The 15,173-nt window shown below is 37.0% G+C and overlaps 1 protein-coding gene across 12 annotated transcripts in view; it reads right to left on the reverse strand.

The window, feature by feature from the left end:
• The window catches only part of HUWE1 (HECT, UBA and WWE domain containing E3 ubiquitin protein ligase 1), a 179,513-nt gene that overhangs the window by 75,671 nt on the left and 88,669 nt on the right, over positions 1-15,173 (reverse strand). For all 12 annotated transcript variants that reach the window (XM_066249119.1, XM_066249128.1, XM_066249122.1 and 9 more), the window contains 4 exons: positions 2,710-2,816; positions 2,237-2,414; positions 1,313-1,404; positions 85-296 (listed from right to left, as the gene is read on the reverse strand). In XM_066249119.1, the coding sequence (XP_066105216.1) occupies positions 85-296; positions 1,313-1,404; positions 2,237-2,414; positions 2,710-2,816 (589 nt within the window). The remainder of the gene's footprint in view (positions 1-84; positions 297-1,312; positions 1,405-2,236; positions 2,415-2,709; positions 2,817-15,173) is intronic.

A 15,173-nucleotide genomic window follows, 5' to 3' on the forward strand; every position in this document is an offset into this window, starting at 1 on the left:
ATCTAATCCAACCCCCTCACTTTTATAGATGAAAATATTATGCCCAAGATCACAAGGCTAGTGAACTTGTTTCGCAACACTCACTGCTGATTCGGCTCGGTTTCATTCTGCTGGGCAGAATTAAAGCTCTGCATGGCCTGTACTTCCTCTTCCTCCTCATCCTCACTAGAGGCCTCTTCTGCAGCATGATTAGACCTTGGGGGAGGAGCAGTGGCAGTGCCATCTGCCTTCTGGATTGATGGCTTCTGACAGATGTATTTAGGGTCTCTCCCAAGGTTACAGATTTCTTCAAGTAACTGAAAGGTACAGGAAATAAGATAATTTTGTTGTTGTTGTTGCTAGTCTCTTTAATGTACAGTATGTGGTTTTTCAGTACTAAAACACTTTATTATCCCGATAGACATAAAGATCCCAAAATCTTTTGATAAACTAGTAACAAGAAATTACTAACATTATTTCTTAAAATCCCTCTTAGAAAGACCCATGTCAAGTTTTCAGAGAAAATTAATAGCTCTTTAACTCTGATATGTGTGGTTCCCTAAGCTATAAAACAAAGTGCTTAACTGTAATAATGATTACTATATTTTCTTCTAATTCTTTTAAGGATTCTAGGTCAGACTTCTATTTATTAGTAATTAAGAAATGTGGGGATGACTAACAATTTTTGGACCATTTTCTATGTACTATACACAGAAGAATCAAAACATTATATGCACCATTCTTGAAATATAGTCATTACGCCCATTTTACAAACTAGATAAGTGAAGTTAAACAACTTGTTCAGGGTCACATGGCTATTAAGTGACTGACTGATCTGACTACATGTCCTAATTCACCAAGCACCAGGAACTCATACACCAGTTTCAATAATCCTGAAAGGAAACTGGCAGGGCTAGTAAATGTAAAAAAAATCAAGAAAGTTTAGAAAGGGTAATATGCTTTTACAAACAGAAGCTAAGCATAGGCGACTTGTTAATATCCTATACAGGATGAAGCAAAAGTAGGTTTAGAGTTGTTTGTAAGAAAACAATAATAACACAATAATAAACTTTGTGTTTTGGCATATTCACAACTGTAAACCTACTTTTGTCCTCTATAAGAAAGTACATAATACTAAGCGGCTTTTTTGAAGGGGGGATGGACAAAGGACCAACCCAAGAACACGGAGAAAATAAGGCAGATGTAACCCTTTTATAGGCACAGTCTAAGAATCCAAATGACCTCCAGTAGGCCAAGCTGTTTTCTAAAAACTATCCCCCACGCCTCCTCACTGTTGTCTCATGCGCATGGTCACAACCTTATCATTTCCCACCTTAATGATTGCAGTCGTTGCATCCGTTTTAAGAGTGGGCTGATGTCTCATGAGCTCATCAACAGCACTCCCCAGGTTGGATGCAGTATCCCCTTAAAGCAAAAAATGAACTGTTAGAACGACCGAAGAAAACAGAGCCTGAGCTATTTTCTGTACTAATATTATAAGGAAAAAGAAAACGAACTGGTGGTTGTGATTTTCTAATGCTATGCTTTCTTGAATGAATTCACACCAAACTTGGCAACCAAATCACTGGGGAGGAGGAAGGAATAGTTGTCAGTCTAGTAAACATATATTAAAGTAACCACGAATGCTACATTCTACCCTGGCAATCTCTATCAAGGTCTGAACCACTATTGCAGAGAAAAGAGGTGTAACTACTAATCCTTTGGCTGCCCCAGTAAAGAACGATAGCTAGAATTCTACAGTGATAGCTGAAAGCATAAAAAGCACATTTTTGAAAACTGGATTCTTTCTGGAGCTTTTCCTTCTTTCTATTCTTTAATTTATTTGGTCTCAAATACAGTAAGAAAGAAATCTATTCATTTGTATCTTAGGTACTTGGATATTAAAGATTATCAAGATCAACACCTTGGGACTCGTATCTGCCCTCTGCTACAGACTAGATAGTAGACCTGGAAATTTACTGCTGCTTTCTAATACCAATTTCTCACCAGCACCGTGATGGCATATTTAACAGTGAACTGCTGAGAAGCATGGAAATATTATGAGCAGAGATAAAGGAAGAAATATTTCTAAGTGCAATTCAATGTATGATGATAATTCCCAATAAACTTAGCACACCTGGTCAGAGAAGTGATATGAGATCAAGGAAGGGTTTCCTTGTCAACTGGTGACTTTTAATCATGTAAAATCTTGGCACAATAGCAAACCTATTATTTAAGATAAATCCTGGTGATTTACCAAGGGGATCAGAACTCCTCCTCCTCCGCATGGCTGGAAGGTAATCTGGAGACAGAAGAACTTTGAAGAGACGTTCAAAAGGCTGGCACTGTACAAATGACTGAAGACCTCGTGCATTCAAGCAGAGTGCACTGAATACATTTGGGAGGGAACCAAGGACTTCACGGGTGGCAGGAACCTAGAAAGAATGTAAATTGAGTTTGAAGACATCTGAAAGAGTTCAGGTATAGATGCTAAAAAATCTGGTCAGGGGTATTGCACAGAGATAGAGGGATCTTGATGATCACGTCAAATAGTTTCAGTACTACATACAGAAGACATGAGATAGGATTTTCATGCCATAAGACTGCTTTTTAAGTGTGTGTGTGTGTGTGTGTGTGTGTGAGAGAGAGAGAGAGAGAGAGAGAGAGAGAGCATTTTGCAGGGAGGGGTATATATGAAAAGATCTTTACAAAGAAGTAGGAAGGACTCACATCTTTGATAAGCAGTGCATGCAGCATAACATCTGTCAATCCATTGTCTTGGAGTGAGGACAACAATGATGGTTCTTGAAATACAAACACAGTCACCACTTCAGTAGCTTAAAAAAAAAAGAAATATGAGAAATTGAGAGATTGTTTAGAGGTACCATAAGTAACACTTCAAAGGCTTAAACAAACAAACAAACATACTAAATGCACAACAATTTAAACCCCTGTTCCTACTATGAAATGAAAGTTGCTAATACTGTTCATCAGCTTAATCATTAAGAACTTAGTGACTACCCTTCAGTTTTTTATGGACAATGTATAGGCATGACAACTATATTAATAATACACTGTACTGACTACTGAAAATAGGCTAACATATTAGACTTTAGCTGTTTTAACCACATAAAAATAGGTAACTAACTACATAAGGAGATATGTTAATTAGCCTGACTGTAGAAAATACTTCACTATGTGTATCAGATGACATTTTACACCTTAAATAATTTTAATTAAAAATATAAACAAAAAAAATCAGGATTTCATAAGCATATTTTTACACAAATTATAGTGTTATATAACTTGTTTTTTCTCAATTGTTTTTTTCCCCCAACACTATATAATCTCCTTTATCTTTCCGTGTCACTACAATTCATTCAAATTAAATAGCTGCATATCATTCCACTGAATACGTGCACCACCATGTATAGAAACTAATGCACAATTGTGAGAATTAAATACAACCATCCTGTCAGCTTAAGCAGGAAACAAAAATCTAAGATGAACCAGAGGATGGTTTGCTGGGTAAAAGTGAACAAATTTAACTGATAAAAATGAACAAAGTGTATTCTTAAAAAGCCTTTTCATCAATTTAAAGATATCAGTATTGAGTCCTTGTGTGTTTATCTGACCAAATTTGTGTGTGTGTGTATGTGTGTGTGTGTGTGTGTGAGAGAGATAGAGAAAGACAGTGAGAGGGACAGATAGGGACAGACAAGAAGAGAGAGAGAGATGAGAAGCATCAATTCTTCATTGCAGCACCTTAGTTGTTCATTGATTGCTTTATCATATGTGCCTTGATGGGGGGGTGGACTCTAGCAAAGTGAGCAACCCTTTACAACCATGGGCTTCAAGCCAGCAACCTTTGGGCTCAAGTTGGTGAGCTACGCTCAAACCAGATGAGCCTGCGCTCAAGCCAGTGACCCCATGCTCAAACAGCTGACCTCAGGGTTTCGAACCTAGGTTCTCTGTGTCACAGTCCAACGCTCTATCCACTGCGCCACCACATGGTCAGGCAGACCAATTTTTGATGACATAATATTTAGAAATGTGTCATAAAGAATTATCAATGCTTCTAGAGCATGTCAAAAATTCTACTCAAGAGGAAATAGTACAGCATTGATACATTCATTAAAAAGTAACCAAAAAAAGAAGCTAGGAAAAATGAACAGGAATAAAAGTAGAATTTAGTGAAACTAAATAAAAAGCAATAATGCAATAATTAAAACCAATAACTACCCCTCTGAAAAAGCTCACAAACTTCTGTGAAATCTAATGAATAAAAGAAAACAAAATGCATATACTAGCAATGAAAAAAAGAAATTTAACTGGATTAAGAACAAATTTATTTTACAAACTATATGCTAACAAGTGAAATGCAATGCTTTTGTAAGAAAATGTTATAAAAATTGACTCTCAAGAAATGATAGCAAAGCAGATTAAGATCAGACCAACAACCACAAGAATTTTTAAAAGTACAAAAACACCAAGTAGTAGGAAGACAACAACCAACAGTTTTTAGTTACAAGTGTTATTAAAGCTTTCTGGAAAATTAAGACAGGTTTTCCCAATTCATTTTATGAGATCTTATGAAACTTTGATTATAAAATCTGCCAAATTGGTACTCATGTATACAATATCCATAAACCACGTATAAAACAACTTGTAATGCTGATAGCTGAGAGCTAAAAGAAACTGGTTCAAGATGATAAATAGAGCACCTTTCACCTATTCTAAATAGCACTAAAATGGCAGCTATATGACAATTACTGGTAACCAACAGTTGTTACTGACTTTCGGGATTGCAGATTAAAATAAAATTCTACAATCTATAAAATCCATAAACACCAATAATCTATAGTATTAAGACAAAGGGTTTCTTAAGAGGAAGGGAATAGCTAGAAATATAAAAATGTTTGTAAAAATGAGTTTGACAGACAACAGTATGGTGATTACAACAGGGAAAGGAAGGTGGGGAGGTAGAAGAGAGTAAAGGCGGGACAAAAGTGATACAAGGAAACTTGCTGTAGGGTGGTGAACACACAATTCAATATACAGATGCTGTATTACAGACTTGTGCACCTGAAACCTATAATTTTATTAATCAGTGTCAACCAATTCAATGAAAACATAAAGAGTTCTACAATGCAATAGGCATCTTGAAAGATTATTCAGAGAAATTCTCTCGGAAAGTGAGATGAGAGCAATGTGGGAGGCTTACCAGCCATATAATAGGGTTTCTGTAAGAGAACGGAAAAGTTAAAAGGAACCAAAAAACTTTTCTTGAAGGGAAAAACAATTCAGATTTTAAAAATGGCCTAATCAAGTGCTACGAGAACATTTAGACCAATTATAACTAAAAAAATCGTGATGAAATCTGTGAGCTACACAAGAAAAAATAAAGTCACCAACAAAGGAACAAGAAACAGTTTAACACCATTGTGTATAATATGTAATATTTTAAGATTGGAGAAATTTTAAGAAAGTTCTGAAAGAAAAAGAATTACCCAAAGATTACTCTTAACAAAGTTAAACAAGAGATAAAATCAGAGTAATAGTGGTATGAGAGATATTCCTGATCTCTCTCCTTGAGATTTCAACAAATTGAACATCTATAACACAGTGAAGGAACCACAGCTGGGCTTGCAGGCATACGCACCAAATGGACTAAAGGTGAGATGGGTTTGAAAAAGGAGAAGGGAATGGAAGATAAAACGCACTTGCAGTAGACTCTGGACAGGAGAGAAACTCAGAGTGACAGGAATTTTAATTCTCTGCTGGACTACAGGGAGGAGGGAAGCTCGTGCTTTCTGGGTTTTGAATGCTGGGATACAGTGCGGGAAGCCCAGAGTACCTGGGCCTACTTCTGTTAGGAGGAGGAGAGAGATTGAGGAGCAGATGGGGAGATACTAAACCAAAGTGGCAGCAGGGGTCATGGCCTGTGTTCCTGAGGGCTGCCAACAGCTCACACTAAGCATAGAGAGAGAAAACCAAAGTGTGGTCCCCCAGCTTCCCAGATCCCAACTCCCTAACCTTGTAGGTATGGAGACTGGCAGAGAGAGACCCCAGATCTAACTCTCCAAAGCCACTCTACCCTTGAAGAACAGAGCTACCCTGTGTATGGTACCCTGGTCTGTTGAGACTTGGAGAATAGTGCTTGGAGGCCTAAGATTGCCATTGTTAAAGCCGTAAAGCCCTCACAACATGCCCCACCCACCAACATGACTGCATCCCTGCCTGTATCTGCACCAGCAAATCTCAGCAGAGGACAGGCAGGAATTTAATAGCTAAAACTTATAATACAGCGACACTTATTGAAAGAAAACAGTAACCTCTCAAAACTGAAATTCATTTTTCCCTTTTTCCATTTCATTTTTTTTATATTTTTATTCTTATTTTTCTGGGTGTTTTGACTTTTTTTGGTTTTTTATCTTTGTTTTCTGTGATTTTTATTTTTTACTTAACATTATTTTTTAATTTTAATTTTATTTTTTCAATTTTTAGTTGTTTTTGTTAGAATTCTTAACAATCCCACTCTCAAATGCCATCAAGAAAGAAGAAATCAAATACCATGGCTATGCAAGACAGAGATATACATCAGAAAGAAAACATCTCCAGAAAACAATCTGAATCACAGGCAAACCTTGAAGTTAAACAAGAGAATTCAAAATTGAAGTTCTGAAAATAATCAATGTGATGCAAGAAAATATCAATAGGCAACTTAATGAGCTCAGAAAACAAAACAAACACTTCACCAAAAGGACTGAAACTTTAAAAACAAAGATGAAGAATTCAATACATGAATTGAAAACTGAAGTAGCAACTTTAGCTAATAGAACAAGCCAGATAGAGGAAAGAATCATTGACATCGAAGACAGGCAACTAGAGATGCTACAGAGAGAAGAAAAGAGAGACTTGTGAATTAAAAAAACTGTGAGAGATCTATAAGAATTGTGGGACTCCATCAGAAAGAGCAACATAAGAATAATAAGTATATAAGAAGAAGGGAGGGAGAAGGAAATAGAGCAGGGGTCTCAAACTTGTGGCCCGCCGAACAATTTTGTGCAGCCCGCAGACTAATCCACAGGCTTACTTAATTTTATCCAAAATATTTTGAACTTTGTGGATTAGTCTGCAGGCCGCACAAAATTGTTCGGCGGGCCGCATGCAGCCCGCAAGTTTGAGACCTCTGAAATAGTCTATTCAAACAAATAATCAGTGAGAACTTCCCAAGTGTATGGGAAGAGATAGAACCTCGAATCCAAGTAAACAGAATGCTGAGTTACCTCAACCCAAACAGACCTACTCCATGGTACATCATAATAAAACTGACAAAGAAAGAATCCTCAAGACAGCTAGTGAAAAGAAGAACATAACATATAAAGGAAGGCCCATTAGTTTATCATCAGAATTCTCAGCAGAAAAGATAAGCCAGAAGAAAGTGGAGCCAAATATTCAAAGTACTGAAAGAGAGGAATTTCCAGCCAAGACAACTATATTAATCAAAGTTACCCTTCAAATATGAAGAAATAAAAACTTTTGCAGACATATCAGAGGCTGAAGAAATCTATCACCAGAAAACCCCCATGCAGGAAATATTCAAGGGGGTTATTCAACCAGACACAAAGAACAAATCAAGAGTACAAGTAAAGAGTGACGTCAGAAAAATGACACCGTGAGGAGCGTGACCGACAAATCTTCCCAAAATTTCAACAAGTTCATCAACCAGAGACAGAAAAACCTATCCTTGGAGCATATGGAAGTTTCACACACTGAAGGCGAAGGTAGGGTAGAGCGAAAAATTGACTAAATATATAATCAACCCTGAATGAAATAAGTCGGACAAAGAAACACTCTGCCTTCCTCACTAACCTAAGCAAAGGCTGCTTTCACTTGGAACTGAGAGTTGTGGGTGGCTAAGGGTGTGGAGGAGGCTAGGCTGTGGCACGAACGTTCGTTCAAGCTGAGGAAAGAGTGTGCCTGTGGTGAATCAGCCCACACGAGCAACCGTCCGCACGCGCCGTGAGCCGCCCAACCACCCGCACCACGAGCAGCAGCTGCCAGTGGCGCATGAGGAGTGTGCCAAAGCGAACTTCCCTACACGAGCTTCTCTGGGCAGGTGGGGTGCCTCACCCGCCATTCAAGCTAACAATCAAGCGTCCGGGGAGGGGCGTGCGGGCAGCTTGCAGTCCTTTCTGGAGAAATTCGGTGGATCCAATCGCTGAAATTAGCTTAACCCACAGACTGCTCACCACTCAACTGACCTATGCGGCTCTAATTGACAAGATCTCTCTCAGTTCAGCGATCCAAGACAAGAGGCGTGATGTTTTAGTGCCTCTTGCTAAAGGGGTGGGGGCAACTTCTGATTGGCAGAGCTTTTATACTCAGGGATATATGCTAAAAAGAGGGACTTGGCAGATGTTAAGACCTCCTGTAGAGCAGGCAGCGACTAGTGCATCTTCTTCCCAGTCAAAACAGGTTACAAAGTGTGGAAAGCCTGGGGACAGTGGTCCCACAGAGTGCTAGGCGTGCTGAACAGGCCTGGAGGCTCATAGAAAGTCACCTTGAGAACAATTGGCTGCTAGCCCCGCCTGATTACGCTGGCGGCTCTGACTGTCAGAGCCTTACCCAGAGCCCTGTGTTAAGTGGGGAGAGAGTGGGGATTTGCCAGCGCTTTGAGCCTCTTACTCCCCAGGCAGAGGCAGTGGAAGCCTCATAGCTGGATCATCAGGCTGCTAATTCAGGAAGGAGAGACTAGGACAGAGGCTCCAGGAAAATGGACCCTCTTATTGTTGGAGCCTGCAAACGCTAACAAGCCTTGACTATCAACGAGAAGGAAGCCAAATATATGACATTGCCGTAGAGTCTCATCAACTGCAAATCCCTACCTAAGCGTGACACAGGGGAAGAGCCTGGGGTATAGAGTCACCAACCAGAAAGAGGGAGAGGAAAGAAAAGGGAAGAAGAAGTTAACCTCTCAAAATCAAGAAAAATCCAGACTTTATAGTTTGTTCCACTATTTTTTTTTGTTTCTTTCATCTTCTTGCCTTTATTATTATTATCTCTATTTCCTCCACCTTGGTCCTTTTATTCTCTGCCCGTCTTACTCTTTCCTTTTCTTGAACTACACTACCCATAAATGTTACATTTTATTTCTTTTCTTCTTCCTTACTCTCCATGAGGGTTACACTCCAAAACCCTTAACGCTCTCTCTCTCTCTCTGTTTTTTTCTTTTTTCTTCCGTTCCTTTTCCCCTTTTTCTTATTTCTCTCTTTCTATTCTTCTTTTTTCATTTTACTTTTCCTCTCATTCAATCCTCAATCATGAACAAATTATTTAATTTAGGACTCAAGGTTTTTTTTTGTGTGGCATTTTGGGTGCTTTTTTTAACTCATTAGCATTCCTCCCAACCCAGGACCACCATTCTATTCAGTCTTTGCTCCACTTAATAGAATAGTTATTTTTTTTTCCTTTTTTCCTGTTTCCTTCTTATCCCTCTCATTATATCTCTTAGTCGACTATCACTTACAAGCAAATCATTTTACACAGGACCCAATTTTTTTCCTTTTTTGCATTTTGTGGGTCCCTACTTCCTTTTTTGCCCTTGAACACTTCCCCCCAACTCAGGCCCTCCGTTACAAGCAGTTTTTGTTCCATGTAGCATAATATAATTCACAGTTCATCATGATATTTTCCTAAGGAGGAGGAAAGAGGAGGAGAAGGGAAGAAAGAAAAGGGTAGGGAAATAATAAATTATTGGGTTTTTTTTTCCAAAATCTTTTTAATTCTTTTTTACTTTTTATTCTTTATTAATTCTCATTAGTGCTATCAACAAGATCACCCTCAGATGCCATTAAGAAAAAGGAAATCAAATATCATGGATACAAAAGATAAAGAAGTAACACAGATAAGATGTGGAAAAATCTATGGAGAAAAAATTTAATATATTGGAAACCTTGGAGCTAAATGACAGAGAATTTAAAATAGAAATCCTAAAAATACTCAGAGATATACAAGAAAACACAGAAAGGCAATTTAGGGAGCTCAGAAAACAACTCAAAGAACACAAAGAATATATGTCCAAGGAAACTGAAATTATAAAAACAAATAAAAAAGATGTGAAAAACTCAATTCTTGAACTGAAAAACGAGGTAACAAGCTTAGCTAATAGAACAGGCCAGATAGAAGGTAGGATTAGTGACATAGAACACAAGCAACTTCAGGCACAACAGAGAGAAGAAGAGAGAGACTCAAAAATTAAAAAAAAAAAGAGAAAGCCCTACAAGGAATTGTCTGACTCCATCAAAAAGAATAACGTAAGAGTAATAGGTATATCAGAAGAAGAAGAGAGAGAAAATGGATTGGAGAATTTATACAAGAAATAATAGACGAGAACTTCCCAAGCCCGTGGAAAGAACTAAAACCTTAAATTCAAGAAGTAAACAGAACACCGAGTTTTATTAACCCCAACAAACCTACTCCAAGGCACATCATAATGAAAATGGCACAAACCAATGACAAAGAAAAAATTCTGAAGGCAGCCAGGGAAAAGAAGAATACAACAAATAAAGGAAGGCCTATTAGATTATCATCAGATTTTTCAGCAGAAACTCTACAAGCTACAAGAGAGTGGGCCCCAATATTTAAAGCCTTGAAAGAGAGGAACTTTCAGCCAAGAATACTATACCCATCAAAGCTATCTTTCAGATACAAAGGAGAAATAAAAACATTCACAAATACAGAAAAGATGAGGGAATTTATCATCAGAAAACCCCCACTCCAGGAAATAATGAAGGGGGTGTTCCAACCAGATTCAAAGAACAAAACAAAACAAAACCATAAGTAAAAGCTCCACCAAGAACACAATAAACCAAATTTAAACTGTGACAACAAAAGCAAAAAAAAAAAAAAAAAAAGCAGAGAGGATGGAGATTAACAGCAGCAAAGGACGATGCAGTGCAGAAACACTCATAAGATAAGGTACTACAATGAATATGGTAGGTACCCTTTTCATTACTTAATGGTAACCACCCTTGAAAAAACCACCACACAAGCACATGATTTCAAAAAGGTAGCAACAGAGGAAAGAAGTATAGAATACAAACAAACAAAAACAAATGATAGAAAAACAAAAGAGAAGAATCAAACAAGATACAAAACTAACAGAAAGCAATTTATAAAATGGCAGTAGGGAATCCACAAGTGTCAATAATTACACTAAATGTAAATGGATTAACCTCACCAATAAAAAGACACAGAGTAACAGAATGGATTAAAAACAAATATCCAACTGTATGCTGCCTACAAGAAACACATCAAAGCAACAAGGATAAAAAAAATTCAAAGTGAAAGGCTGGAAAACAATACTCCAAGCAAATAACATCCAAAAAAAAGTAGCTGTAGCAATATTCATATCTAATACTGCTGACTACAGGACAGAAAAAGTACTCAGAGACAAAAATGGTTATTTCATAATGATGAAGGGGACACTGAATCAAGAAGACATAACAATCCTTAATATATATGCACCAAACCAAGGAGCACCAAAATATATAAGACAACTACTTATTGACCTAAAAACAAAGACTGACAAAAATACAATCATACTTGGAGACCTCAATATACCGCTGATGGCTTTAGATCGGTCATCCAAACAGAGAATCAATAAAGATATATTAGCCTTAAACGAAACACTAGAGCACCTGGATATGACAGACATCTAAAGGACACTTCATTCCAAAGCGACAGAGTATACATTTTTCTCTAGTGTACATGGAACATTCTCAATAATTTACCATATGTTGGGCCACAAAAATAACATCAGTAAATTCAGAAAAACTGAAATTGTACCAAGCATATTTTCTGATCGTAAAGCCTTGAAACTAGAATTCAACTGCAAAAAACAGGGGGAAAACCCCACAAAAATGTGAAAACTAAACAGCATACTTTTAAAAAATAAATGGGTCAAAGAAGAAATAAGCGCAGAGATCAAAAGATATATACAGACAAATGAAAATGACAATACGACATATCAGAATCTCTGGGATGCAGCAAAAACAGTAATAAGAGGGAAGTTCATATCACTTCAGGCCTATATGAAGAAACAAGAGAGAGCCTAAGTGAACCACTTAACTTCACAACTTAAGGAACTAGAAACAGAAGAACAAAGACAACCCAAAACCAGCCGAAGAAAGGAAATAATAAAAATCAGAGCAGAAATAAATGAAATAGAGAACAGAAAAAGTATAGAAAAAATTAATAGAACAAGGAGTTGGTTCTTTGAAAAGATCAACAAAATTGACAAACCCTTGGCAAGACTCATCAAGGAAAAAAGAGAAAGGACTCATATAAACAAAATCCAAAATGAAAGAGGAGAAATCACCACAGACATCATAGATATACAAAGAATTATTGTAGAATACTACGAAAAACTATATGCCACCAAATTCAACAATCTAGAAGAAATGGATAAATTACTAGAACAATACAACCTTCCTAGACTGAGTCAAGAAGAAGCAGAAAGCCTAAACAGACCGATGAGCAGGGAAGAAATAGAAAAAAACTATTAAAAACCTCCCCAAAAATAAAAGTCCAGGCCCAGACGGTTATACCAGTGAATTCTATCAAACATTCAAAGAAGACCTGGTTCCTATTCTACGCAAAGCCTTCCAAAAAATTGAACAAGCAATACTTCCAAACACATTTTATGAGGCCAACATAACCCTCATACCAAAACCTGGCAAGTACGGCAAAAAAAAGAAAACTACAGACTAATATCTCTAATCAGTACAGATGCTAAAATACTAAACAAAATACTGGGAAATCAAATACAACAACATATTTAAAAAAGAATACATCACGATCAAGTGGGATTCATCCCAGAATCTCAAGGATGGTTCAACATACATAAAACGGTTAATGTAATACACCATTATCAACAAAACATAGAACAAAAACCATATGATCTAATCAATAGATGCAGAAAAGGCATTCGATAAAATACAACACAACTTTATGTATAAGACATTCAACAAAATGGGTATAGAAGGAAAATATCTCAACATGAGAAAGGCCATATATGATAAACCATCAGCCAACATCATATTAAATGGCATAAAACTAAGGACTTTTCACCTTAAATCAGGAACAAGACAGGGTTGTCCACTCTCTCCACTCTTATTTAACGTGATGTTATAAGTTCTGGCCAGAGCAATCAGACAAGTTAAAGAAATAAAAGGCATCCATATCGGAAAAGAAGAAATAAAGGTATCACTTTTTGCAGATGATATGATCCTATACATCGAAAACCCCAAAGACTCCACAAAAAGATTACTAGAAACAATAAACCAATACAGTAAGGTTGCAGGATACAAAATCAATGTACAAAAAAAGTCCATAGCCTGTCTATATGCTAACAATGAAATATTAGAAAACAAACTTAAAAAAATAATCCCCTTCACGATTGAAAAAAAAAAAAGTAAAATACCTAGGAATAAACATAACAAAGAATGTAAAGGACCTATATAATGAAAACTACAAAGCATTGTTAAGGGAAATCGAAAAAGATACAATGAGATGGAAAAATATTCCTTGTTCGTGGATAGGAATAAATATAATCAAAATGGCCATATTACCCGAAGCAATTTATAAATTTAATGCAATTCCCATCAAAATTCCTGACATTCTTTAAAGAAATGTAACCAAAAAATCATCAGATTTATATGGAACTATAAAAAACCCCAAATAGCCAAAGCAATCCTAAGGAAAAAGAATGAAGCTGGGGGCATTACAATACCTGACTTCAAACTATATTATAGGGCCACAACAATCAAAACAGCATGGTATTGGCAGAAAAATAGACACTCAGACCAATGGAACAGAATAGAAAGTCCAGAAATAAAACCACATATATATGGTCAAATAATTTTTGATAAAGGGGCCAACAACGCACAATGGAGAAAAGAAAGCCTCTTCAACAAATGGTGCTGGGAAAACTGGAAAGCCACATGCAAAAGAATGAAACTCGACTACAGCTTGTCCCCTTGTACTAAAATTAATTCAAAATGGATCAAAGACCTAAATATAAGACCTGAAACAATAAAGTACATAGAAGAAGACATAGGTACTAAACTCATGGACCTGGGTTTTAAAGAGAATTTTATGAATTTGACTCCAAAGGCAAGAGAAGTGAAGGCAAAGATAAATGAATGGGACTACATCAGACTAAAAAGTTTTTGCTCAGCAAGAGAAACTGATAACAAAATAAACAGACAGCCAACTAAATGGGAAATGATATTTTCAAACAACAGTTCAGATAAGGGTCTAATATCCAAAATATACAAAGAACTCATAAAACTCAACAAGAAACAAACAAACAATCCAATAAAAAAATGGGATGAGGACATGAACAGACACTTCTCCCAGGAAGAAATACAAATGGCCAACAGATATATGAAAAGACTAGAAAGCCCGGCAGTCATACGAAATGACCGCTGTTCTAGATATTATAAATTGTAATTAAAATGATTTGTGCAAAGGTGTCTGCTAATTCAAACTGAATTACCTAGGGCAGGTGGCAAGGACGCCCTTTTGCTTAGTGCCCCATGGGTTTTCCCCCTTCTACTTGCTTAATTGCTTAAAGTAGAGTGCAATGAAGGAAACCACTGGCGGTACATTTCTTAAGAGCCACTGCTAGCTCAATAAATAAAGGTGATTTAAATATGTTTTAATCCTTTTTGCGTTTCAGTCAGCATTACTCTGTCGTTTTTTTGCATTTCTCTCCTGCCTTTGTTCAAGGGACTCATTTTGTTGAGACAGGCTTTTTTGTCTTGCATCTGAGGCAAGCCTTGTTTCTCTATGCGTATCAGTCTCATTTTGCCCAGAAAGACGCATTTGCTCTGCGATTGAAGCAAGCCTTGTCTTTCTCTGATCAGTGGTTTCTTTTTGTCGAAAAAGCCATTTTTGTGCAGCTTTAGCTCCTTTTCTCTCCTCTTCAGTGCTGTATTTTCTAGGAGGCATTCTTAAAAGAATTTACATTAAGACGTAGTTTTTATGTAAAACAGATGATCGCCAATACAAACAAATGTTCACCTTCCCCCTGACACGCTCAATTTGCGTTCAGCCTTAAATTGTTTTAAAAGCAGATGATTGCCAATGCAAACAAATGTTCACCTTCCCCCTGACCCGCTCAA

Source organism: Saccopteryx bilineata, chromosome X (assembly GCF_036850765.1).
Source record: "Saccopteryx bilineata isolate mSacBil1 chromosome X, mSacBil1_pri_phased_curated, whole genome shotgun sequence".
Classification (NCBI taxonomy): Eukaryota; Metazoa; Chordata; class Mammalia; order Chiroptera; family Emballonuridae; genus Saccopteryx; species Saccopteryx bilineata.